The 24,734-nt window shown below is 43.0% G+C and overlaps 1 protein-coding gene across 5 annotated transcripts; it reads right to left on the bottom strand.

Moving 5' to 3' along the window:
* Positions 1-267: 267 nt before the first annotated feature.
* Positions 268-24,734, bottom strand: LOC141546288 (zinc finger protein 34-like). Of its 5 annotated transcripts, none has more exons than XM_074273984.1 (5): positions 24,297-24,732; positions 22,807-22,856; positions 19,043-19,169; positions 17,402-17,497; positions 268-4,088 (listed from the first exon to the last, which is right to left on the bottom strand). In XM_074273984.1, the coding sequence occupies exons 2-5, from the start codon at positions 22,834-22,836 to the stop codon at positions 4,054-4,056; spliced, it is 288 nt and encodes a 95-aa protein (XP_074130085.1). In that variant the 5' UTR covers positions 22,837-22,856; positions 24,297-24,732; the 3' UTR covers positions 268-4,053. The 5 variants fall into 5 exon arrangements, with proteins under 5 accessions (XP_074130085.1, XP_074130081.1, XP_074130082.1 ...); XM_074273980.1 differs by lacking the exon at positions 268-4,088 and adding an exon at positions 6,949-9,191 and having other exon boundaries at positions 24,297-24,734; XM_074273981.1 differs by lacking the exon at positions 268-4,088 and adding an exon at positions 6,949-7,710 and having other exon boundaries at positions 24,297-24,734.

Below are 24,734 nucleotides of genomic sequence, written 5' to 3'. Positions count from 1 at the left end.
GGGCTCACTGTATTCACTCTCCCTTTGTCTTTGGGATCTTTGACCCTCTACAAGCAGACCAGACCCTAAAGCTAAATATTTTTTTTTTTTAATTAATCACAGTTTTAATTTACGAGATACAAACCTGGCTAATTTCTTTCTTGCTATTTTCTTCCTGTTCTGCCAGAGTAAGTGCTAGTCGGGCTGCAGGATCCAGGAGGAAGCCCGTGTTAGCGCACACAGTCATGTGCGGGATGTAGGAGACCCTTACCCAAAATGACTGTTGGGGATGTGCAGGATTTTGATGAGACAAGGCGCGGGTGAAGTAAAAGAATTTACTAAATTACAAGTAAAAGTAGAAGTTTAAGTTTATTACAAATCATCAAGAGATCTCAAATGGAGCAGAACTCTTGGATGGAATTAGAGTTCTGTCAGTTCTGATCATTCTGCCCATTCTTCCCACCCTCCTATATAGGATTTGAGACTATACAGAGCTATTGGGTTTGAATAGGCTTCAATAAGGTTGTAGAAAGTTTGATTAGTGATAGTTCAAACTGTATAGAGCTTAAGTGGAGGTGCTTAATGTGAATTCAGTTCTATTGATGGTTAAGTAGGAGTACTTAACTACTTAGCTTTAGTTCAGCTCTATAGAAAACTTGGGTGGTGTCTGCTGAACTCTATAGAAAGGTAAATTAGTGGTACTTAACAGAGGTGGGGTTGGGCTGGCTTCTAGGTCAAGATAACGTGGGAAATGACTCTTTTTGGGGTTTCCAGCCTCAGTTTCCCTTGTCAGATTCCCATCATGACTACTCAGAGATCACTCAGTACAGAAAACAGAAAGGCTGTTTATTAACTCTCAGGAGGATGAGCCATTCTGTCACTACATAAGGGATAGAGAAAGTTCATGGTAAGAGGGCTGGAGAAGTAGTGAAGATATGCAGCTTTTATCAGAGAAATTGCATCCCAATTAAGAGAGCATTGAGAAGGGGATGGGGCATCTAATTGGTTGTTGCTATCCAGAGAGATGGAATGGAAGGATTCTGATTTCTAGGAAACATAAAATCAGGCCTTCAGGCTTTTAGAAAATTAAGCAGAAGGTGGTCAAGCTAATAGACTCAACATGGATAAATGTCCAATACTGATAAATATCAGCTCAGGTTAATTAAATATGCTTATAGCTGGCCAAGGCTCCAGTAAACATGGGCCTGCACATACTGTACAGGTCATAGCGGGTCATAGAAGTAATGAAAATAAAATAGAGAAAAAGAATCCATCCATTCCTGTAAGTTCTTCTCCTGATATCTCTGTTCCACACATTAATATTCCAAAACATTCACATGCCGTGATTTTAGAGATTCTCCATCTGAAGAGAATCTATTTTGTTTGGCACCCACTTCATTTTTGCTCTCAGAAAGACACTGTAATGAATATTTTACTGGATCTAGTTCCTTTCTCACCAATTCTGCAGTGTGGTTTCTGGGTCACCATCTATGGGCATTTGATCACCATTTAATCAATTGTAATTCCAAGCAACTTTCCCAAACTGTTGCACCAATTCACAGCAACATTTATTGGATTTCTGTGCCTCTGGGTTTAATGCCCCTGTGTGGTACGGAAATGGTGAGGGGTCACCATTTAATAAAAAAGCTGGAGAGAGCTCTAGGGAAAAGCAAAGTTTATTGTACTTTCTTGAGAGAAGGGTGTCCCACCCTTGGAGCAGACAATGGAAGAGAGGAAGCACCTCCTGTGGGCAGGACAGCCCCTTAAATCCCTAACGCAAAACGCCCCCCTCCCACCACAGACCCTCATCCTCATTGGCTGAGAGTCTTACATTCTAAACTTGAGATCTGCCCATGAAATTGAACTTGACCAATAAGTACATAGTTGCCCATATTTGGATGAAATAGGGAGATGATATCATAGGAGGGCAAGGCAATGCCCTTTGCTCCAACTTCAGAGTCCTTCAGGCCTATGCGAACTCTGAAGTAGATGAAGCCTTACTCAATTTTCACAACTGTCTTGAGAGATCTCACCTCATCTCTTTCACCTCTAATACTATCTTCATCTTTTTTTCCATCTCAGTAACTATAAAGTTTAACCTTAGAATTGAAACTTTTCATTCTTAAGAACATCTTTGTAAAAGATATTTTAAATATGAATAACTCAGGGAGGAGACCTTCATTGGGTGTCCAGAAAGAGCTGTTCGTTTAGGAACCATATGCAAGTTTCATAAGTCGAGAAATATCTAAGCTTCAAACTCTCCATTTTGCTGCCTCTGCAAAATGGCAATCATTGCTAACAGGTTCAGGGAAGTCATTTGAATCATTATCCCTTACCTGAAGTGGAGAGGCCAGCAGTCAATGTCTTTAAAGAGGTACAGTTTGTCTTTAAGTTCCCCTTTGGCTTCTCAGACCCACAAGATGAAGGGATTTTTATCTGGCAGAGATCTTAAAGATCAGCTAGCCTAGTAGGCTCAGTTTTTCTGAGGAGGGAACTGAAATGCTGGATCTGTTCCTCTTTGGCGTTGGGAAAGTAATTTAAGGTTACTTTCCCAACGCCAAAGAGGAACAGATCCAGCATTTCACCCCTGCTTTCTGACTCCAAATGTAGGGTTCTTTCCATGTCAACACATTTCTTTTCAAGTAGGTCATACAGATGCATGTGTGTATTCGTGTATGCGCGCTGTGGGCATGCGTGTCTGTGTGTGATAGTTAAGAATGCTGCATATTAGGAAGTTTATCCCCAAACTGAAATCTCAAAGGGAGGAGATACACAGGAAATGAAATTTGAAGTGGCTCAGTAAGGAGCCCTGGAGTTTCCTGAACAAGACCTGGATGTAGTGCCGATGGCAACTTAGGTCAGCGCGGCATCGGAGAACGGACAACGGGGTGTTCAGGAGAGCCTTTAGATAGGAAGTCCCCGGGGACAGAATGAAACGTTCCAGAATGAGGGTTCAAGGTGGGAAAGTGGCTACATGAAGATCGAGTCAGGGATGAAAGAGGTGCAGGGGAGACAGAGCAAAGAACTGGAAATGCTGGGAGTGAGCATGGGGAGCCAGCGATCCCATAGCACTGGGGCTGGGACAGAGCTCCTGGGAGGCTTGAGGCTTGAGGGTGGCAGTGCCCTAAACCATGACAGGGAAGGTTAGAAGAGGAACAGTTCTGTGGACATCCCCCCAGGGAAGGCAGCAGGGGTCAGTTACATGCCAAGTACATGCTAACCCCTCACTGGCCAAGCCAGCAACATGAGAGGACGGGCCAGTCAAAGGTAAAAGCGCCTCCCTCAGCAGCTCAGCTGGATCCATTTTCTACAGGTCCTGGTCTCTTGACCAGCTACAGTACATTTTAGGGGTTCCCTAGTTGTGACTGATCCATGCAGTAGAGGGATGGGGGACTCTGGCTCCTGTAAGAAAGCCACAGTGTTGTCACTGGGAGATCTTGGGGAGAGGAGGAGTCACTGAACACAGGCAGTCCAACCCGCCCCTACCTCGCTGTCCAACTCTCCCTGGGTTCTTGTTGCTCTTGTGGCAGTTTAGGGGTTGAAACCTGGGGGTCTAGGGCGAGAGAGAGCTTGACGCCTTCTGTGGGGGTTCAGCTGCTTCCCAGGCATTCTCAGGTGAGTACACATAGTCCTGAGAAGAAAATAAAGCAATGCCACTTGTGCTGTGTGAGGAATACAGTCCTATCACTGACTTGCTGGAGGGCCCAAGGAAGGCTCAGCAAAGCTGGCTGACTTTGGCTTCTTCCCAGGAGTCTCATGGTTTCCCAGACTGAGTTAATGAGTCTGCAAACTTTCTAGAGTCTGAAGTGAGGGAAGAGAGGGCCATTGATCCCTAGGGAAAATGAAGAAAGTCTTTATGGAGGTGGTGCTTGAGCTGATCCTTCATGGAGTTCAGTGATTTCCAAGAAGAATTCATTAAAAACAAGTTCTTGGAATTAAAATGCATTGTGCTAAACCCTGAACAGCAGGGAGGCTTGGGTGGCCAGAGTGTGAGTGGTAAGGCTTCTTTCAGCTTCCAGGTTTTCCTTCTGTGAGTATAGACCAGTGTTTAAATCAGGTGGTTTCATGTGGGATTTAGGTACTCATTCCAGTGGAAGGTGCACTGCCATCTGGTGATAAAAAGGGCAGAAAACATTTCTGTGTAAAGGGAAATATGGACGTCAATTATTAAATGCTATGAGATGTTGTGACGGGTAAAATGATGACATAGCAAAACAATAAGAAAAGAGCTTTGTTTTAAAACTTGAAAAAAGCCACGTCTGTCACAGCTGATGGTCCCATGATCTTGTTTTTGTTGTCTGTACCTTTCTCCTGGTTCTACTCACTGACTTAGCATCAGTTCATGTAAGTTTCTCCAGGCCTCTCTGACATCAGCCTTCTGACCGTTTCTCACAGAACAATATTGCTTGACATTCATACTCTACAACTTATTAGCCATGGATAAGTTTTGTAAGTAAAAAGCTGTAATCAAATAAAAAAATTAAAACATAATCATAATATTTCCTTATTTTCTCCTTCTGATCAAAAGGTTGGAATGACCCTGAAGATTGATGAGGAACATGGATTTCAGACAGGATTTGGATTTTATGTAAAATAAGGGAGTTATAAAGTGAATGCAAAGGAAGATGGCAAGCCAGATAAAGAAGAGAAACATCAAACCAAGGAGGGCAGAATGGAGAGTACGGCCAGTGTTTTCAGGCAAACAGGAGAGTAAATCAGAGGAAGGGGGAGACATTCCTCAGAAAATCCTGACCCCTCTTCCATAAGTCTTCTGCTTGCATGTTTTGAGCACTAAGCCCTTATTTGAGCTTTGAAGGTAGCGGTTGAGAAAGAAACGATATTTCTCTGGAGTGATGATACAGTATCTCCCTCTCTCTCCTGTTAGGGTCACCAGCACTCCACGGTTTTGCAATACTGTGAGGTCAAGTGAATAAACGTGTGTTTGGTGGTTTGTGACAAGCTTCCCTGGATGCTTCATGCCCATGACTAGTTCTAGCAAGATGCTTCTGACAGAGGGGCACAGTGAGCCCTAGCTGGCTATGGTCTGGGTCAGGAATACAGCTGACACTAACAGGACTCCTTTGCTGATGGAGGGTCAGCTTTAACCAGAGAGGAACTTCAGCAGAGAGATTTCCTGGAAATGGGGACAACTTGAGCATGGTGTGGACAGAATCAGAGAGATCCTCCTAGAAGGGAGGAAGGCAGTGATATAGAACCACATCAGGACAGTCCTGGTGAAGGAGGGAGTTCTACAACCAAGAGATGGAGAGTAGAGGGTGAATCCCAGACAGAGAAAGTGCAACTCACAGCATGAAGCACCTCCAGGTATGGGTGTTTACCTCTGGCACTGCTATGGGTCAAGAAGCCTTTGGGGATTCCCACATCAACCCAGAAATTGAATCTATGCCTTTGCAGTTGCCTTTATTGTGCACACAGTTTAGGAATCTGATGTCTGATTTGTTGGGACAGGCTTCTGCATGGCCCATGTTTAAGGGGGTTTTTCCAGCACTATAGAGTTCTATTCAGGGACATCTGTGGCCACAGGAGCTCTGAATATAGCATTAAAATAAAGCTGCAATTACAATGCATGAGACTTAGTGATCCAAGGTCGAGGCACATATTGCTGATTATGCCCTGGATATAGAGGCAAACTTGAGTTTCTGGACAGACCCCGAAGTGTCATAGACCCTCCAAGTAAGGGTCTGTAATGCTAGGGACTGTAAAACCTTCTACTAAGACCATTAGTTCTGGTTTAATGTGAGCCTTTTTCATATGGGTAGTTTTTCTTCTAAGAATTATTTTAGTAGTATGAGGAGAATGGGTGTAGAAATGATGATAGGGGGCACTGGCTGCTTCCCTTACATGAGTTACTGCTCTTTGAAACAGACCAGGGCAGGTGGCTTCTCAGCCTGGAGAGGTTCAGGAATTTGGAAGCAGGACCACCTGCATGGATTACAGAACCTCCTGGTGATCTGTCCTTGCAAATCCAGTGGTGTCCTGCAGGTTCTGCCATCTAGCACATGATATTGCCCATTTAGGATGTGACAGGTGGAAGCCTAAGTACACAACCTTGAGTGTGGCTGAAAGGGGAGTGGTGAGCAGGAATTCAAAGGGACATCAATTATGCACCATGGCTCCAAGGAGCTTTCAGAGATTCCAGCAGACCCAGTCACAGGACTGGATTAGGAGCTGAGGCTGAGACACAAGTTGTTAAGGCTCTGATAATGTCTATAGACACTATCACAATAGAGTTCTGTAGGAGGGAGCATTAAGTTGCTATGATTTCAGCCATGGGTACAATGGTATCAAGGGTCCTGACATTATCTCCTAAGGACTTACCTTCTTCCTATCAAGCTCTTCCATGAATTTAATAAGGGGGGTTAAGTATCCCATTAACTCTTTTTCCCCATCCTTGGTGACTGGGGGGTAAAAGGCAAAATGTTGGTGCTGAGTGACTGACCAGGTTGAAAGCACCTTTGGTAATGAAGCTCTTGTAAAATGGGTACATCCATTACTATGTATTTCTTTAAGAACCCTACTTAATTGAATGATCTTTATCTTTTTTTTTTTTTCCCTAGTAAATTTATTTATTCTTAACACACATTGCTTTATGAATGTTCTGGGGAGAGAAAAATCAGAGCTAAAGTGTAAAATCATTGATGAGATTAAAAAAAAAAATAGAAAAAAGTAGAGAACATAGCACATGTTCATTCACATTCAGTCTCCTTAGTTGTTCGTGTCGATGCAGATGGCGTTTTCTATGCAGTCTGTTGAGAATGCTTTGCATCCCTGAAACTCTGAGAAGGACCAAGGCTTTCCTAGTTGGTCATCACGCATTCTGACTGGTACTGGGTACAATGTACTTCTGGTTCTGCTTGTTTGGATCAGCATCAGGTCATGTAATTTCAGGCCTTTCCAAAACTTGCTCTTTCATCATTTTTACAGAACAATAATATTCCATTGCCTTCATGTACCACAACTTGTCTGGCCATTCTCCCATGGTCAGACACATATTTATTTTTCAATTCTTTGCAACCTCACAACATTTCCAACATTGATTACCGCAATTTGGCTCATGTGGGTATGAAAGACTTTTTTTCTAAGAGGATTTTTGCTAGCCCAGACCCTGTGGCAGTATGAGGGAAAGTGTGCAGACCATCCCCAAGGCATATTTGGAAGCATGGGCAGCTGGCAATTGGATGAAGTCCCTCTGCTAGGTTTGAAAGGGAACAACTGGGAGAGGAAACTGGTCCCAAGCTGGCTTCAGAGGCTTGGATACATTGTGCTTGGGGCAGCTGGGCCTCATCTCACAGGAGGTGATAGCAGCCTTAGGAACCTCCCTCACCAGTGTTTTTGGGCTATTCCCTCCAACTTGTTAGATGCAAAAAGAGTGCAAATGCTACGTTGTGGTCCACACTCAGTTCTCACAGTCCTCTCTGTGTAGATGGCTCTTTTCATCACAAGATCATTAGAACTAGCCTGAATCATGTCATTGTTCAAAAGAGATATATCCATCAGAATTGATCATTGTATAATCTTGCTGTTGCCATGTATGTTGATCTCTGGGTCTGCTCACTTTGCATCAGTTCATGTAGGTCTCTCCAGGCGTCTCTGGAATCATCCTGCTGCTCATTCCTTATGGAGGAATAATATTCCACAACATTCATGTGCTATGACTTATTCAGTATTTCCCAGCTGCTGGGCATCCACTCAGTTTCCAGTTTCTTGCCACTATAAACAGGGCCACAGAAACACATTTTCATATGTGGGTCCTTTTCCCTCCATTAGGATCTCTTTGTCAATTAAGCCCAGTAGAAACATTAGTAGTTCAAAGGCCATGCACCTTTTAATTGCCCTTTGACCATAATTCCATATTGCTGGACAGAATGGTTGGATCCCTTCACAATTCCACCAACAAAACATTAGCTCCCAGGTTTCCCCCCAAAGCATTTCCCCATTGGTTATATTGAGGTTTTGTCCAGTTTGGGTTCTTTGGTATCAAATAAGAAATCCTCTATTTGCAAAAGTTTTCCAACACTGATTACAGTCATAAAGTTTCTCTTAAGTCTGGTTACACTTATGGTCAGTAAGACTAGATTTATGTCTAAAAGCTTTTCCACACTGGTTACATACATAAGGTTTCTCACCAGTGTGGATTCTCTGATGTACAATAAGAGGTTCTTTTTTTCTAAAAGCCTTTCCACACTGGTTACATTCATAAGGCTTCTCTCCAGTGTGGATTCTCTGATGTACAGTAAGAGCCTTCCTTTCTATAAAAGCCTTTCCACACTGGTTACATTCATAAGGTTTCTCACCAGTGTGGATTCTCTGATGTACAATAAGAGCTTCTTTTTGTCTAAAAGCCTTTCCACACTGGTTACATTCATAAGGTTTCTCTCCAGTGTGGATTCTCTGATGTGCAAGAAAACCTCCCTTACTTCTAAAGGCCTTTCCACACTTACAATCATAAGGCTTCTCTCCAGTATGGATTCTCTGATGACTAGTAAGAATGCTCTTGCGTGCAAAAGCCTTTCCACACTGGTTACATTCATAAGGTTTCTCTCCACTGTGGATTCTCTGATGTTCAATAAGATGTGACTTTCTTGTGAAAGCCTTTCCACACTGATTACATTCATAAGGCTTCTCTCCAGTGTGGGTTCTCTGATGCAAACTAAGAAATACTCTATTTTTGAAAGCCTTTCCACCCTGGTTACAATCATTAGTTTTCTCTCCTGTGTGCATTATCTGATGACTAGTAAGATCTCCCTTCGTTCCAAATGACTTTCCACATTGGTTACATACATAAGGTTTCTCTCCAGTGTGGATTCTCTGATGTCTAGTAAGAACTCCCTTGTGTCTAAAAACCTTTCCACACTGATTACATTCATAAGGCTTCTCTCCAGTGTGGGTTCTCTGATGCAAACTAAGAAATACTCTATTTTTGAAAGCCTTTCCACCCTGGTTACAATCATTAGTTTTCTCTCCTGTGTGGATTCTCGATTGTTCAATAAGATTTTCCTTTTTTATAAAATCTTTTCCACATTCAGTACATTCACAACGTCTCTCTCTAAACTGGATTCTCTCATGTGTTGCACAGCTTTCTCTCCAAGTAAAGTCAGAGGATCCATCACCCATGAATAGTTGCTTGGGAGTTTCTACCACAGAATGGCTTAGCTCTGCAGGAGGTTCTTTCATTTCAAGTCTAATCTCTCCTTCCAAAACAAAAGAAAAAGAGCAAATAATAAAAGAAACATAGTCATTATCCCGACACATAAACACACTCACATATATTTATATTCCCTTTCTTCCATCAGCAGAAGAGAAACTCAGTCATTTTCTCTTTTCCTAGGCAAACAAAAATAATATAAAATGGGCAGAAGCAATCATTCTAAGTACCATTAATTCACATCCCAAACATGATCAAATTTCTAAGGAGTTTCATGGAACCAAACTATAACCTGTGACAACACAAAGAGTGCTTTCATTCTCCTTAGTTGACAACTCAGGTCACCAGCTCAGAATGGCTGAGAGACTTGGCCCAAATCCCAGCAGCTGAGACTAGAATTTAAACCTTGTGAATAGACATGCTCTGCTTCAATTATGTGACAATTATCTCTGTAACGAGCTGTCATCTCTAGAAGCTGCCGGATCACTCTCTGGGAAGAGATCTGCTGTGTCTACTCAAATCTCTCGGACAGATTCTTCTTCCTGTAGTGAACCGTTGTCTCCAGGCAGTTGCTGTTAACTCTTGTCCTTAGAAGTGACTTCCCTTCCTGCAGAGAGCCCCGTCAAGCCTGATGCAATGCAGAGTCTCTTTTTATCTCTGGGAGTCCTCTCTTTTATTCTCCCAGAGAATGGGCGTGGGATAATGCAAGGGCTTCTGGGAAGAACCACCTCAGCCAATGAGCCTGCTCCTTCCATCAAGTCAACCTGAGTTCTCACCTTGTAATTGTCCAACCTGAATTCTCACCTTGTCACTATCCAGACAACCGGAGTTCTCACTTAGTAATCCTAACATCTCCCCCTTTCTTTTGATTTAGAACATAGGACAGTCATGACCTTGAAACATAAATCCATCAATATGGGAAGTATTACAGATAATTACATAAATGACCTTGAAACATAAATCCATCAATATGGGAAGTATTACAGATTATTACATAAATTACATAAGCACATAGTAACATAGTAATGTAACACATGCTAGAAGTATATAACATAATCATAAATTGAAAATTTATAAATGTCCATAAGTCCATTGTCCATTAGTCTCATCTTGTGTGAGGAAGTCCAATGATTCCTGCTGGTTTTTAAAGTTCTTTAACAGTCTTCTTATTATCCATGCTCTTTCAGTGTCAGATGTTTCCTAGATCTTCTCCTTTATTTTGAGGCCTTTCTCTTTTTCTGTCTTTCTCTGATGGACAAGGCGAATATGACTTGTTGGCACCCATCTGATTCCTTCTCCTGCTGAAGAAATACAAGCAAACCCTCTCCCCCAGGCAGTTAACCTATCTGGTCCCTTCCATTCACCACTTTCCGGATCTCTCCACATCACCTGGCGATTATCTAAGGACAGTGGAGCTGCTCGCACTGGACACTGCCCTTCTGGTGGGTTATAAAACCTGTCTGCCGGAGCCAGTGCATCTTTGTCAAAAATTAGAAAATTAATGGTATAGAGAACTAAATTTAGAAGTTCTCTAGGGTTACCCGTGGCTCCCCCTTTCTTTTGTTTTTGGAGGAGTGTCTTAATATCTCTGTTTCTTCTCTCTACTATTGCCTGCCCTTGAGGATTAAAGGGTATGCCCGTGGTATGTAAAATCTTATACTGTGCACAAAAGTGTGTAAAATGTTTGGACGTATATGCAGGTCCATTGTCTGTTTTTATTGCTTGTGGCACACCCATAATTGCAAAAGGTTGTATAAGGAATTCAGTGACCACTCGGGCTGTCTCTTTTGGGGCTGGCATTGCAAATGTGAATCCTGAAAAGGTGTCTACCACTACATGGATAAAAGATAGACGACCAAAAGATTTATAATGGGTCACATCCATTTGCCAGATTTCATTGGGTCTCAAACCACGAGGATTCTTCCCTGGAGGGAGTGTAGGAGCATGGAAAGGAAGACAAGCTGTACAGCTTTTTACTATGCTCCTAGCTTCCTCTCTTGTGATTCCAAATTGTAAACGTAAAGCTTGAGCAGCCTGATGATATTTAGAATGAGATTCTTGTGCTTCCTGAAATAAAGGACTACTGGCTAACATGGTTAGAAGGCTATCTGCCTTTGAATTTCCATCAAAAATGGGACCTGGAAGTCCACTATGTGAGTGGACATGCAAGATATAAATCTTGCCTGGATGTTTTCTCACTTGCTCTTGAAGTTCCTTAAAGAGCTGATAAATATTGGAGGCTGCAAATTTTATTTGGGCTGTGGCAATTCTTTGTACTACACCTACTGAATAGGCTGAATCAGTAATTATATTTACGTCTCCTGGGTAATAAGTAAGAGCTAGCATGATAGCAAATAATTCATTCTGTTGAGTGGATTGAAAAGGAGTCCTGATTACTCTCTTTATGGTTAAATCATGAGAGTATATGGCACAAATATTTTCTTTGGAGGCATCTGTAAAGATTGTTGGTCCTTTAAGAGGAACCTTAGAAACCTTTTCTTCAAAAATCCATCGCCAATTATGTAGTAGCCGGGTAATCTTTAATGGAGATCCATGTGCAAAATTTGGAGCGGTGGCCAATAAAATTTGCCATTCTGGGATGGTATCACAGCATACATTAATTTGTGCGTTAGTATAGAATGTGTATATTTTTTCAGGACTTATTCCAGATAATTGTATTACTCTCTTAATAGCCTTTAATAAAATCCTAGCCACAAGCACTGGGTAAGGTGTAAGGCTTTGTTCTGGTTGTGCTGGGAGGTTCACCCACTCAATCACTCTGTCTCCTTGATGAAGGACTGCTGTGGGTGCCTCTTTTGTAGCAAAAACTGATATTTCCAAGGGTTTTTGAGTGACTCTTTCAACCACATTGGATAAAGCCAGTTCAACTTCTCTCAAAGCCTTTTGTGCTTCTTTTGTAAGCTGGCGTGGTGAATTTAAAGCACTGTCTCCCCTTAAAATGTCATATAGAGGTTGTAGTTGATTGGTAGTTAAGCCTAACACTGGACGCATCCATTGGATATCTCCTATTAATTTTTGAAAGTCATTTAAGGTGTTCAACTTCTCTGTTCTTAAAGAAAGCTTTTGTACTGTGAGTGTCTTAGGATATACTTCATATCCTAAATATTGAAAAGGAGCATGTCTTTGAATTTTTTCTGTAGCTATATGCAGTTTGTAGTACTTTAATGTTTCCATGGTCCTTTGTAGACATACCTCTAACATTTGTTCCTCAGGTGCACATCCCAAAATATCATCCATATAATGTAACAATATTACTTTTGGAAAGGCTTTTCTTACTGGAGCAAGAGCAGCTGCAACATACATTTGGCACATAGTAGGGCTGTTTTTCATTCCCTGTGGCAAAACTGTCCATTCATATCTTTTATAAGGCTCGGCCAAATTAACACTAGGCACTGAAAAAGCAAATCTTTTCATATCCTCCTTATCTAGAGGAATAGAATAGAAACAATCCTTAATGTCTATAACCCATAGAGGCCATTCTCTTGGCAACTGAGTAGGAGATGGAAGTCCAGGCTGAAGAGTTCCCATAGTTTCCATCTGTTCATTTACTCTTCTTAGATCAGTTAACATCCTCCATTTTCCAGATTTCTTTTTCACCACAAATACTGGGGAATTCTAAGGACTTAGAGAAGGCCGCAAGTGTCCTTGATCAAGTTGTTCTTGCACTATGTCTAATAAGGCCTGAATTTTATCACTTCTTAAGGGCCACTGTTCTACCCACACTGGTGAATCAGTCTTCCACTGAATAGGAACTGGTGAAAGTGCAGGTAGGCCTTCAACAGCAGCCCTGCCTAAAAAGCCGAAGTGCTTATTTGTAATCCTATCTGCTGTAAAATGTCTCTTCCCCACAGATTGATGGGGATTTTTTCAACCACAAAAGGAGTAAAAGCTCCTGTTTCTCCTTCAAATACCCATCTCAAAGGCCTAGCACTAACTTCTGCTGCTCCCACCCCAGACATATAGGTGTTTGCTTTAATCTTTGGCCAGTGACCAGGCCAATTGGCACCTCTAATAACTGTACGATCTGCACCCGTGTCTACCAATCCTTCAAATGGTATTCCGTTTATATAAATAGTAAGCATAGGTCGGTCAGCTGTCACAGCTGCTGTCCAATATATTCCTGGATTTTGTTCATTGGAGTCAAAATCTAGGCGACTATCACTAGGTTGCTTATTAGGGGTCCGTAACAATAAGCCTGATGCTACTACTTCTCCTGGTTGATAAATCACACGTTGTCTGCCTGTGTTAGTGACTGGGATATTAGATACACGTTCTCCAGTCTCCCACATCAGTGTATGGATGGACACTGTTTTGTAGGCACTCTCAGAAGGTGAAATGGTCAAGCCTACTGTGCCTGGAGGCAAAGGATCCATAGGCTCAACAGGAACAGATTTCACTTCTCCAGGGAGTATCTCGGTAGTCTCTACTGCACACAACTCTATTTTTCCTAATTTCAATCCCTTTCTTCCATCTGATTGCCTTTTGGCTGATTGATCATGTCTTAAAATTCTCTGGATGTAACCTCGGCTGCCATCATGCCCCACTTGGGAGGCTGAAGCTGGGCCCCACCTGTCATTTCCCTGGGTCAATCTACATTCGGAGGCCCAGTGGAGGCCCTTGTGACATTTTGGACATGGAGTTTTAGGTCTTCTTTTACCCTGTCTTCTCAATGTATCTCCATATCTACACTGAGCTCTTAGATGTCCAATTTTTCCACATTGAAAACATTGCCGAGTTTCTCTAGAAGGCCCTTGCCAGGAGGGACCCTGTCTTTCCACATTCATCATTGTCCGGGTGTAAAAAGCATTTGTTCCCACTGTAGCACAGCGTCTTATGATCTCCTCTAAAGGAGCATCTTTGTCTAATCCCCATATAATTCTTTTGCAAATCTCATTGGCATTTTCCTTAGCCAGATGTCTGGTCATTATTTCTGTGGCTGCATTTTCTCCAATAGTTCTTTTGACAGCAGTTTGCAAACGTCCCACAAAATCTGCAAAAGGTTCATTGGGACCTTGCTGTATTTTAGTGAAAGCCTCTCCACGATCTTTCTGTCCAGGAAGGACACCCCAAGCTTTTATTGCAGCCTTAGCAATTTGTTCATATATTGTCATGGTATAATTAATCTGTTCCGAATTCTCTCCATATTGACCTTCACCAGCTAAGTGCTCAAAAGTGAATTGTGTGTTAACTCCTATTTCCAAATTGCATCTGACTTGAATTTTACATAATTCATGAAATTCCGCAAGCCATAATAAATTTTCTCCAGGTTCCAGACATGTCCTTGCTATGGATTTCCAATCATTCGGGGTTAGGACTTCATAAGACAAACCATCTAGTAACATTTTGACATAAGCTGATGTAGCCCCATAAAGGGTACAACCTTTTTTCAAATCCTTAATTTTATTCAAATCTAAAGGTGCATATCTTCTCCTTTTTTTACCTACAGAGTCAGTATTTTCAATCACAGGATATGCATGTATAAAATCACTTATATCCTGTCCTTCTCTCTTAGCTTTAACCAATGCTTTTTCTAATCTTGTCATAGGCTTAGGCTTCTTCACAGGCAATTCTGTTTGTGTTTCTGCCTCTTCCCCTCTTTCTTCCTCCATCTCTGAAGGTGGGGTTGATGTGGGCCTGTCAATAATCTGTTCTCTAGGCAGGGTTGAAGCTTCTTCAAGAGAATCATACCATAATTCCTCATTTAAATCCTCTTGCTCTAGGGAAAGATATTGATCTTTCCTTTTTTCCTCACACTTCCTCCTCTGTTCATTTTTAGAACTTTTCCTTCTCCTACAACTTGCTTGATAGTTTAGGCTAATTGAACTATGTTGTAGATATAAAATACTTCTGCAGAAATTGAACGAGGCCCATTTTTTGCTTGAAATTCTTTCATTTCATATCCCACTAGCTTCCATTTATCTACATCTATCTTTTCTTCCTCTAAGAACCAAGGGGATGTGCGTCTTAATGCAGCCAAGAGTTTAGCAATCTGTACCCAGGTTACAAGTAAACTCTGCTCCTCAATTATCTTGATTATACTCTCTATAGTACCACTCCTGAATGGGGGTGGAGCTGAGGTTGCTTCTGTGGCTGGGGTTGAATCGGCTGAGGTCCAGGGATTGAATATAGCTAACATCTGCCCCATTTCAGCTATAAGAGATTCCTGGTTTAGCCCTTAACAAGTTAAGTTCCTTATTTATCTATTAGCACGCTCACTTAATCTTTGACAAAGTTTCCTCGTTACTCACGGTTCTGGGTCAGAGAGACTGAGATCTAGATCGGAAACTTTTCCACTGGAATCAGGACTGTGTCTGTCCCTGTTCGGGCGCAAAATTGCAAAGGTCTGGTCTAGCTCCTCTTGTCAGGATAAGCAAAACTCCTTGCCCCTCGTTGGACGCCAATTGTAACGAGCTGTCGTCTCTAGAAGCTGCTGGATCACTCTCTGGGAAGAGATCTGCTGTGTCTACTCAAATCTCTCAGACAGATTCTTCTTCCTGTAGTGAACCGTTGTCTCCAGGCAGTTGCTGTTAACTCTTGTCCTTAGAAGTGACTTCCCTTCCTGCAGAGAGCCCCGTCAAGCCTGATGCAATGCAGAGTCTCTTTTTATCTCTGGGAGTCCTCTCTTTTATTCTCCCAGAGAATGGGCGTGGGATAATGCAAGGGCTTCTGGGAAGAACCACCTCAGCCAATGGGCTTGCTCCTTCCATCAAGTCAACCTGAGTTCTCACCTTGTAATTGTCCAACCTGAATTCTCACCTTGTAACTATCCAGACAACCCGAGTTCTCACTTAGTAATCCTAACAATCTCCACTTTTAATTTTTCCCTTTCCCTTTCTTTAACTGCACTTTGCTTCTTTTTCATAGACATGACTTCTGGTGCATATATAGGAAATACTCAAAGACTACAAACTTTCTACCAAAACAGACCTTAAAGTGGCGCTCATTGACTTGTGTAAGATTGTTTTCTAATTTGAATGTTTCCTCTGATTATGTTACTCTTCTTCTCTCTGGCAGATTCATAAAGGAATTGTTTGGCTACATGGGTTGGTCATTCAATAGGGTTTCAGTTGTTATCCTTTCAAAGGTTGTGATTATATAAATTATATAAATATTATTAAAAAAATAAAACAAAACAACATAAAGCAATATATATATATATATATATATATGTATATATATATATATATATATATATACATACACATACACACACACACACACACACACACACACACACATATATATATGTATATGTATAATTGATCCTTGAGTCATTTAGCGCAACATTTGTTATAAGCCAAGAGAAAAATAAATCTTTTTTAATAGTAATTAGCAGTAAGCTTTGACTGCTATCGTTTAAAAAACGAATTTCCATGTCTCCACAGGAACTTGTCCCAATTCTGTTTTGTGCCTCATACATGTATGACAATGTTCATTGTATCTGCTTCAAAATCAGAATACAATACAGTGGATAGAATGTGTCTTAAATCAGGAAACCCAGGGTTTTAATCCCATCTGAGAACCTTGCAAGTCAAGTTATAGGACTTCTGTTAGATTCAGTTTCTTTATCTGTAAAATGGACACAATAATAGCACTTAACTCCTTGGGTTCTCATGAGGAAAAAATAAGACAGTGCAGAGCATGGCACACAGGGCTGTATAAATGCTAGCTATTTTGTTTCACTTTGGCTCTTTCCTCACCAGTTCTGCTCTCCTTAAACTACCATGATCCTCATCAGCTAATGATGCATTGGAGCACTAAATTATCCAGTTTATCTGGTCCGCAGTGGGTCTCTCCACAGTTGCTAGTGTATTGTCTGCCCCACCACTCTGTGACCTCCATGAGATCAGGGGATGTCCCTGACATCTCTTTGTGTTCCTGGTGTTTAGTCTAGGACTGCCATGTAGCAGTCCCTACTGACTAGAAGTACTAAGAAATGGCCCCTGTCCCAAAGCTAATCCCTTTGCCCACTTTCAGGAGACTTCCATTATTCCAAATTCCAAACAGTGCCTTATAGAATCACAGATGCTCACTGCAAAGGACCTACAGGGCCATGGAGTGAGACTCACTCATTGTATAGATTCACTGACAAGCCCTGGACACTGCTGCCAAGAAGTATTCAATAAAGAATTCCAAGTCTGGCCTGTCTGTCCCAAAATCAGCATTTGCTTCAGGGTTACACCCAGAAGCCTCTTCTGACTACAGATCTCATACCCCTGCTTTCTTTTCACTCACCTGGAGAGCATCTCCTCAGGCATTCTTGGTCCAGCATCCACAGTGCTTCCCTTTGCTCAAAATAAGAGATCATCTCTTCTCCGGGAGCAGGAAGCCCTGGGCAGGGAAATCAGTAAGAGAAGAAGATGGAGAGCAGTTGGTCACTTAGTTCTTCTTAGAGAAAGGATGAGGATGCAGAGCTGAAATTCAGCCCCTGATGTTCAGACATTTCAGCCAATATTTCCTCACTGGGATTGTAAACCAACTCACCTAAAGCAGGATGGGCCCAATATTTGTACAGCTTCCTCTGAGACAGAGCCAAAGACCCTTCCTCCCACCTCCTATCCTGTGAGGCTGCCTTCTGGCAGAAACTTCTGATCCCAAACCTGGGCAAAAAGAGTTTCTGGGCTGCAACAACCTCAGGCCTGATCAAGGGGGACACTGAATGTGACACGCATTTTTACAGAAGGAAAGACTCATTCCATCGTTTCCATTATCCAGAAGTTAAAGGAACTGTTCATGGAGTAGAGAGCTCTGAGAATAAAGTCAGGTGGACCCGAGTCAGCATTAAGTGTTGGACAGCCACTAACTGTGTACATCTGGGAACATCAATTCAGTTATGTTTCTTTTCCTCAGTTTCTCTCAAATCTCAAATGGAGATAACAATATCAACCAACTTGGAAAGTTAAGGTGATGATATACTGCTACAGTATTTCATTTTACTCTTCATTTATAAACAAACATTTCAGTATCATAGTACAATAAAAAGAAGATTGCACAAGAAAATGTAAATCAACAGTGCACAACTTGCTATTCCTTTTGAATAGACAAGAAAATTATCAAGTGAACATTTTCCCTCACTTCGCTTGCCCCTACCCTTGGGATGGCTGTTACTACATAGAAATACACACACACACACACATAAATACACAAGAATGTAAATATGTATCTACACATAGATATATAAAATTGGCTACCAGTATTTCTATTTATGAGTTTTTCTCTCTGGATGCAAACAACATCTTTCTTGATTCTTCCTCTGTTATGAATTTTGTTCCTTATAATCATCAAAGTAAATTATTACTGGAAGTTCTTCTTAAACAGAATTGTTATGGTTTGTAAAGAAAGGATATGGCACAGGCCCTGGCAGGTAGAAATAAGTGCTTATTCCCTTCTCTTTCTTTCCCACCCCTTGTACTGGAATATGGAGGCAATCCAAAGGCAGATTAAGGAGAAACTTCCCATATGAGGGACAACCAGGTGCTTTGGCTACAAATTGATAATTGCTATAAAAAAAAAATATATATATATATATATTCCAAATATTAGACTCATCTGAAAAAGGAAGGAATTGAAAGGAAAAGCCTCCTTAGCAGTTTTCAGAGCTGTGGCAGTCAAAATTTGTGTCCAGATAGAGGCTAAACTCTAAGAGTAGTTCCATGTTTGAGATGCTTACCTGATTTAATCTTTGACCTGTGAATGGATAAGAGAAAACTTCAGGAATTACAAAGGGCATCCCTAAGTCCTGTCCTACAAGGCAAAGACCAACCCTTTCCCTTCTCTTCCTCCACCCCAAAGCCTGCACACTGGGTAATGAGTAGATTGTATTGTAGACTTATAGTAGATTGATTATATATTTGCAATTATCAGAAGTGCTCTTACCCAAGGAGAGCAGGTTCTGGGCATTCTCCACCATGACCTCCTTATATAGCTCCTTCTGAGAGGGGTCCAAGAGCCCCCACTCCTCCTGGGTGAAGTCCACAGCTAGCTCCTTGAATGTCACAACCTCCTGCAGCATCAAAAGTCAGAAGATGTGGAGTTGAAAGACCCTTTAGAAGTTGAGTCCAATCCCTTCCAATTTAGGGGAGGAAACAGAAAAATAGAGAAGCAATTTGCCCAAAAGTCATAGGCTTTCTAAGAGTCAGAGTCTACTCTTGAATCTGTGGTCATTAAGAGACTGATTGAATTTAGGACCTTTTGAAACAAAGCTGAGAAGTGACTTATTATGGAACACATAAGGAACGGCATCCTAGGGCCACAGGGCATATTCCCTTAATGAATTCTTCCACATTGTTTTCCTTGGTAACCCTATTGCTGTTCCAGCACCACTTCCTATTTCCCACTCCTTGTGCCTATTTTAGCTCTTCCTTTTATCTATAACCTCTTCTCCTATATAAACCACCTTTGGCCAAAGGGAATGGAAACAGTGAATTTTACACAATTTATGTCAAGCTAGGAACTGCTTCCCTGACCTCATCCTGGTCTATAAGTAAGGCACATTCCACAGTTTATTCCCCTTATTCTATTATTTCACTTCTGGACAACAATGTTTTGAAAAGAAGCCATCTCTAGGGTTGGTCCACAAGCAGCGGCAGAAAGCTCCTACAGCACAGCGTCAGAATGGGAACCTTGGAGCATTTAACTGCATGAAGGGTCAAGGAAAAAAGACCCTGTGAGCAGAGAGCTATGTGACAGAGAACAGAAATCTGGGAAAAACAGCAAAGGAAGGTGGACAATGAGGAGAGGGAGAGAAATCCTTGTTAGAAAGGGGAAGAAAAATGGATGAAATTAGAAAACTAATCAACAGGACTGTTTGAAGGGCAGAGAGTGAGGGGCATCTACAAGAGAAGTAAGGGGAAAAGAGGATGAAGAAATAAAATAATAAAGCAGAACGGATGAACAAATGTCTAGAGAAACTCAAAGCAAAGAACTTGTGGCATGTTCTAAATGGGACAACAGAGAAATATACTAATTTCTTTTCGACACATGGTACTTTTATAAAAATTAACCATTGGTATATAGAGCCCCTCCACACAGATGAAAAAATTCAGAAATAATCAATATATTCTTTCATTTCCTAAAGTAATAAGAATGAAAATTATTTCAAAGATTACCAACAAAAAATACAAACCTAAAAGGAGATTTACTTATGATATATTACATAATGACTGAGTCAGAGGACAAATCTTAGAAATGATAAATTTGTTTTTTCTTTTTGTTTTTTTTCCCCTGAGGCTGGGGTTAAGTGACTTGCCCAGGGTCACACAGCTAGGAAGTGTTAAGTGTCTGAGACCACATTTGAACTCGGCTCCTCCTGAATTCAAGGCTGGTGCTCTATCCACTGCGCCACCTAGCTGCCCAAAATGATAACTTTGTAAAGGAAAGTGAAAATCATCAATGAAACAATATCCCAAAATTTCTGGGCTTCAGCTGAAGCTCACCTTGGGAGTGGAAGTGAGGAAATAGACTTACCTTCACACAGTAAGTATATAGAAAAATAGATGTTTAACTAAATATGCATTAAAAAAAACTAGAAAAAATAAATGAAAAACTGAAAATAAGTACAAAAAATGAGATATTAAAATTAGTGGGGAGATAAATGAATAGCTAAATTGGATATAAAAAATGACAAATAAAAACAAAAATGACTTCTTTGAAATGATTCATAAAGTGAAGAAAACTCTTAGCTAATATGATCAAAAGGAAGAGTGCATATAATATAGTCACTGAAATAGCAAATGGCAAAGGTAAAATGGCTCCTTTGATACCCCTGCTAGCCACTCCCCTGACTAGCCTGTATAATGTCATGTGAACAGAGCTCCTGATGGCCAAGAGAAAAATTCTCAGATTTCTTTCTGCATCTATCTCAAACAACACCAGCTTCTTCAAACAGATGTCCGAAGGAAAATTCCCAGGAAACCGTCACCAAAAGGCAGAGCTGCCAAGTCAGTGAGAAAAAGCCTGCAAGCCTCCAGAATGAAAGTGCAGTACAAGTCAAGTACCAAGGAGCCACCATTAGGACCAGACACAATTTGGCAGCAACTTTCATTAAGGAGCAGAGAACTTGGAACAGGATATGACAGAAGGCAAAGGACCTGACCCTATGGCCAAGAGCAAATTATGAAGCAAAAACAAATGGAATGCTTTCAAGGGAAAAGCACCTTTAATGAAAGTCCTTCCAAGCATTCCCAAGGAAAAGACCACAAATGTAGAAAATTTACAAAGTTGAGACCCTTGAGGAGAAATACAAAATATAATCCAGAATGAACTAGCCTCAGGGACTCAAAATAAAAGAAACAAGTAGTTATATACAATCATAGTGAGTTAACTCATGTTCCCTCTAATTCCTATTTGGGCTCACAGAGGGAATCAGAGTAAAGGTGGAAGGGGTTCTGTTTTGTCTGAATGACCTTAAGGAGAGGCTAGAAAGAGGGGAAGAGGATGGAGAGAAAGGAGGGCCAGGAAATGTTGTCTCTGGCAGGGAGGGTCCTCCACTAGAGACATCTCTACAAACAAAGGCTTGGGGACATCTGAGCCTCAGGCATCTGGTCAAAGGAAGGAAGAATGCCCAGGACACAGGCAGATGGAGGGAGAAATGTAGTTTACTTCCCAGGGAATGGACGCTAGTCAGTTCTATCCATCATACTCTTCAAGGTCCACCCAGGGCCTGCTGCAGCCTAGAGGAATCATAATATCCAAGAACCTGGAGTTCCAGGATACCCTAATGTGACTCTTTTAATCCTTCTTTTCCTCCCAATTGCTCTCACAGAGCGCCTGACACTCTGCATAGGGGAGCCTAAGTTAAACAAGCAAAAAAAAAAAAAAAAAAGTTGGTAGAGTACCTTGGGGCCTAGGAATGGTGGAGGTGAGGATAAGAATCCCAGCAGCTTCATTTAGAGATTGGTCCCTGTGCCAGGGCGGGTCTTAGAAGCTCCAGAGCAGCAGAATGGCCCAGAGGGGTATTAAAACTGCTGCCCTTGGACCCAAGGCCTTTCTCAGTGCTTACTGCTGGAGCCAAGGAATGGTCACGGGGAGACTTTTGGGGATTCCTGGGAAGGCTTGGAGGAGCTGAGGCAGGATAGGAGCATCTCAGGGAGACAGTTTCTGCTCTCATGACCAAGACAAGAACTGGGGAAGCTTTCCAGGATTGGCTCCCAGCCTGACTAGGACAAACTCTGGGTGAAAGTTTTCTAGGAGCTTCAAAGAAACTTGGCACAGGAAACCAGGAGGAGGGGAGAAGAGTCTTTGGGTGCTGAGGAGGACTGGGCAGGCCTAACCAGAGCAGACCCGCTCCTTCTGTAATGGAGATTCATGATGATGTGGTTGGCTGGGCAGTCCCTTTGTAATGAGGAGGAACATAGAAGCAAATGGTGAAGTGGGAGAGGTGTTTATGTGTGTGTGTGTGTGTGTGTGTGTGTGTGTGTGTGTGTGTGTGTGTGTGTCTGTCTGTCTGTCTGTCTCGGGTCCCAAGATGCCAAGGGTCCAAGGATGCAGTTGGGCAGGGCACTGTTACTACTGGGTTCCCCTGTTTTTGTACAGAAATGACCCATACATCAGGCCCTGACAGCTCCATAGCCCGTCCTCCATGCCAAGGGAAATGGCTGTGAGTGCTGCTATTGGTCAGGTCTGGGATGGACTACACTCACCTGTGGAGGTCTGAGGCTCCCAGGGCCCATTCCCTCTGGCTCCAGGCTCCCTGTGGAGGTAGCAAACACCCACAGTGACTCTTTTTTTTCTCAAGTTCCTCCCTTTGGTGCCTGGTCTTTCTCTCAGAGTCCTGCTGCTCCCACCCTGGAGGGCCCAGAAAAGTGACAACAGCCAAAGATCTTCCTAACAAAGGTCACAGCTAACGATGGGGAGGCTTTAATTTTAAGTCTCTCTGAAAACCCCGAGAAAGCCAGGAACTCCAGGGGAGTCCCTCCCTTCTTTCCCTCTGCATGGAAATGCCCAGCTTCCCCCATCCCCGTACCAGGCTTTGCCTTTGATTTCATGGCCTGGGAGAATGGGGTTTGGGGCCCTGACAGTAAAACTGTTCTAATTTCACCCCACTTTTGCTGCCTGCTTTTGACCCAAATCCTGGGCCAGGACTAGGTCACCAGAAGAAGCTGGGGAGGGAGAAGCATCCCAGAGGAGGAGAGGACTTCCCCTCTTTTTCTCAGCAGAAGGCAAGGCTACAGGGATTCCTGTCTGAGTGTGAGGTCCTCCAGGAGTTACAAAGGCCCTGGCCCTGCCCCTAGGGGAGAGTCTGCACCCTTCAGAACAAGGTAGAGAGAGTCAGGATTGGAAAGGGAGGTGGTCTCAAGAAGACTGCTCCCCTTCTTTTACCCCTCTTCTCCCTCAGAGGTACAAGGGGCTTTGGGATCCCAGATGAGAGGAGACCAGTCAGCCTCCATGGCTCCTGAGTCAGAGCTCTCCCCTTCCCACCTGGTCCTCTGCCTCCCTGCCTCTCCTCCACCCAACTAACACACACATGATCATTCTGTACAGCAGACTGCTTTGGATAGGAGGGAGCAAAAGTGGGGAGGTGGAGGTTGGGGAAAGCTCTGGAATAGAACCCCAGGGAGTGACCAAGGAAAGCCTGAGACTGAGAGACAAAATCCAGTCTGGCATTCAACTCTGAGGGCTGGGAGAGAAGAGGGGCCAGGGAAGCAGGAGGTCTGGGGATCAGGACAGACCAATGGAAGTCCTGGAAGTCGGGTCCAGTGGGGGGAGAAGTGTTGGACAGCTGAGGCTGGGAAAGCAGGAGAACTGTGCCCTGAGGTCTGCCTGGGAGATGGGGAGGAATGCTGGGACTTCTGGTAGAGCTCAGGCTTGGAGTCTGACAGCAGGACAGCTGAATCTCTAACCAAGAGATGGGATGGGGAGCCGGGACAGCTGGGTGCTGATCAGAAGGCTGAAATCATGGACAGAGACTGAAGTCTGGGAGAGTGTGTCCCAGTGGGAATCTGGGCAAGTCTGGGGAGTGATTGGGAGTCTGGGAAAGGTTAAGGGGTGGGGGTCATGCAGGGGGCAGCCTGGGTAGAAGTGTGCTCCTGGGAGACTTGTTGGTCATGTACCCCAAGGTCAGAAGAGGAGACTCAAAGGGCAGGGCAGCCAGTGGGAGCCGGAAATGTGGGGCATGCGGGCTCCGACCTACCTGGGAGCTGCAAGCACAGGCTTCGGTGCAGGAATGGAGAGTGATCCCAGCTCCAAGGGGGAAAAGGGGAGAGAGCTGAGCTCCCGGGGAAAGGGAGGAGAGCTGAGCTCCCGGGGAAAGGGGGGAGAGCTGAGCTCCCGGGAAAGGGGGAGAGATCTGAGCTCCCGGGGAAAGGGGGAGATCTGAGCTCCCGGGAAAGGGGGGAGATCTGAGCTCCCGGGGAAGGGGGGAGATCTGAGCTCCCGGGAAGGGGGGAGAGCTGAGCTCCCGGGAAAAGGGGGGAGAGCTGAGCTCCTGGGTGGAAAGAGAGGGACAGGACTAAGCCTCAGGGAAGGTGGAGCAGTTTTCACTACAGAGAAGGGAAAGGGAGCTGGGCAGCAGAGGGATCTCAGCTCAGACTTCCTGTTTCCGGACAGCCCAGTCTGGGAGGGTTTTCCT

Source organism: Sminthopsis crassicaudata, chromosome 6 (assembly GCF_048593235.1).
Source record: "Sminthopsis crassicaudata isolate SCR6 chromosome 6, ASM4859323v1, whole genome shotgun sequence".
In the NCBI taxonomy this organism is placed as follows: domain Eukaryota; kingdom Metazoa; phylum Chordata; class Mammalia; order Dasyuromorphia; family Dasyuridae; genus Sminthopsis; species Sminthopsis crassicaudata.
Note: the sequence above shows the minus strand (reverse complement) of the source record. Positions and strands in the feature narration are given on the sequence as shown.

Bases quoted from the DNA above. Each gene is read 5' to 3' on its own strand.
- LOC141546288 (XM_074273980.1), bottom strand. From the start codon at position 22,836: ATGGGCCCTGGGAGCCTCAGACCTCCACAG. The intron at 19,170-22,806 runs GTGAGTGTAGTC...TTGATGCTGCAG, and splicing joins GGAGCCTCAGACCTCCACAG to GAGGTTGTGACATTCAAGGA. The intron at 9,192-17,401 runs GTGAGTGAAAAG...TTGTTTTGGAAG, and splicing joins CCTGAGGAGATGCTCTCCAG to GAGAGATTAGACTTGAAATG.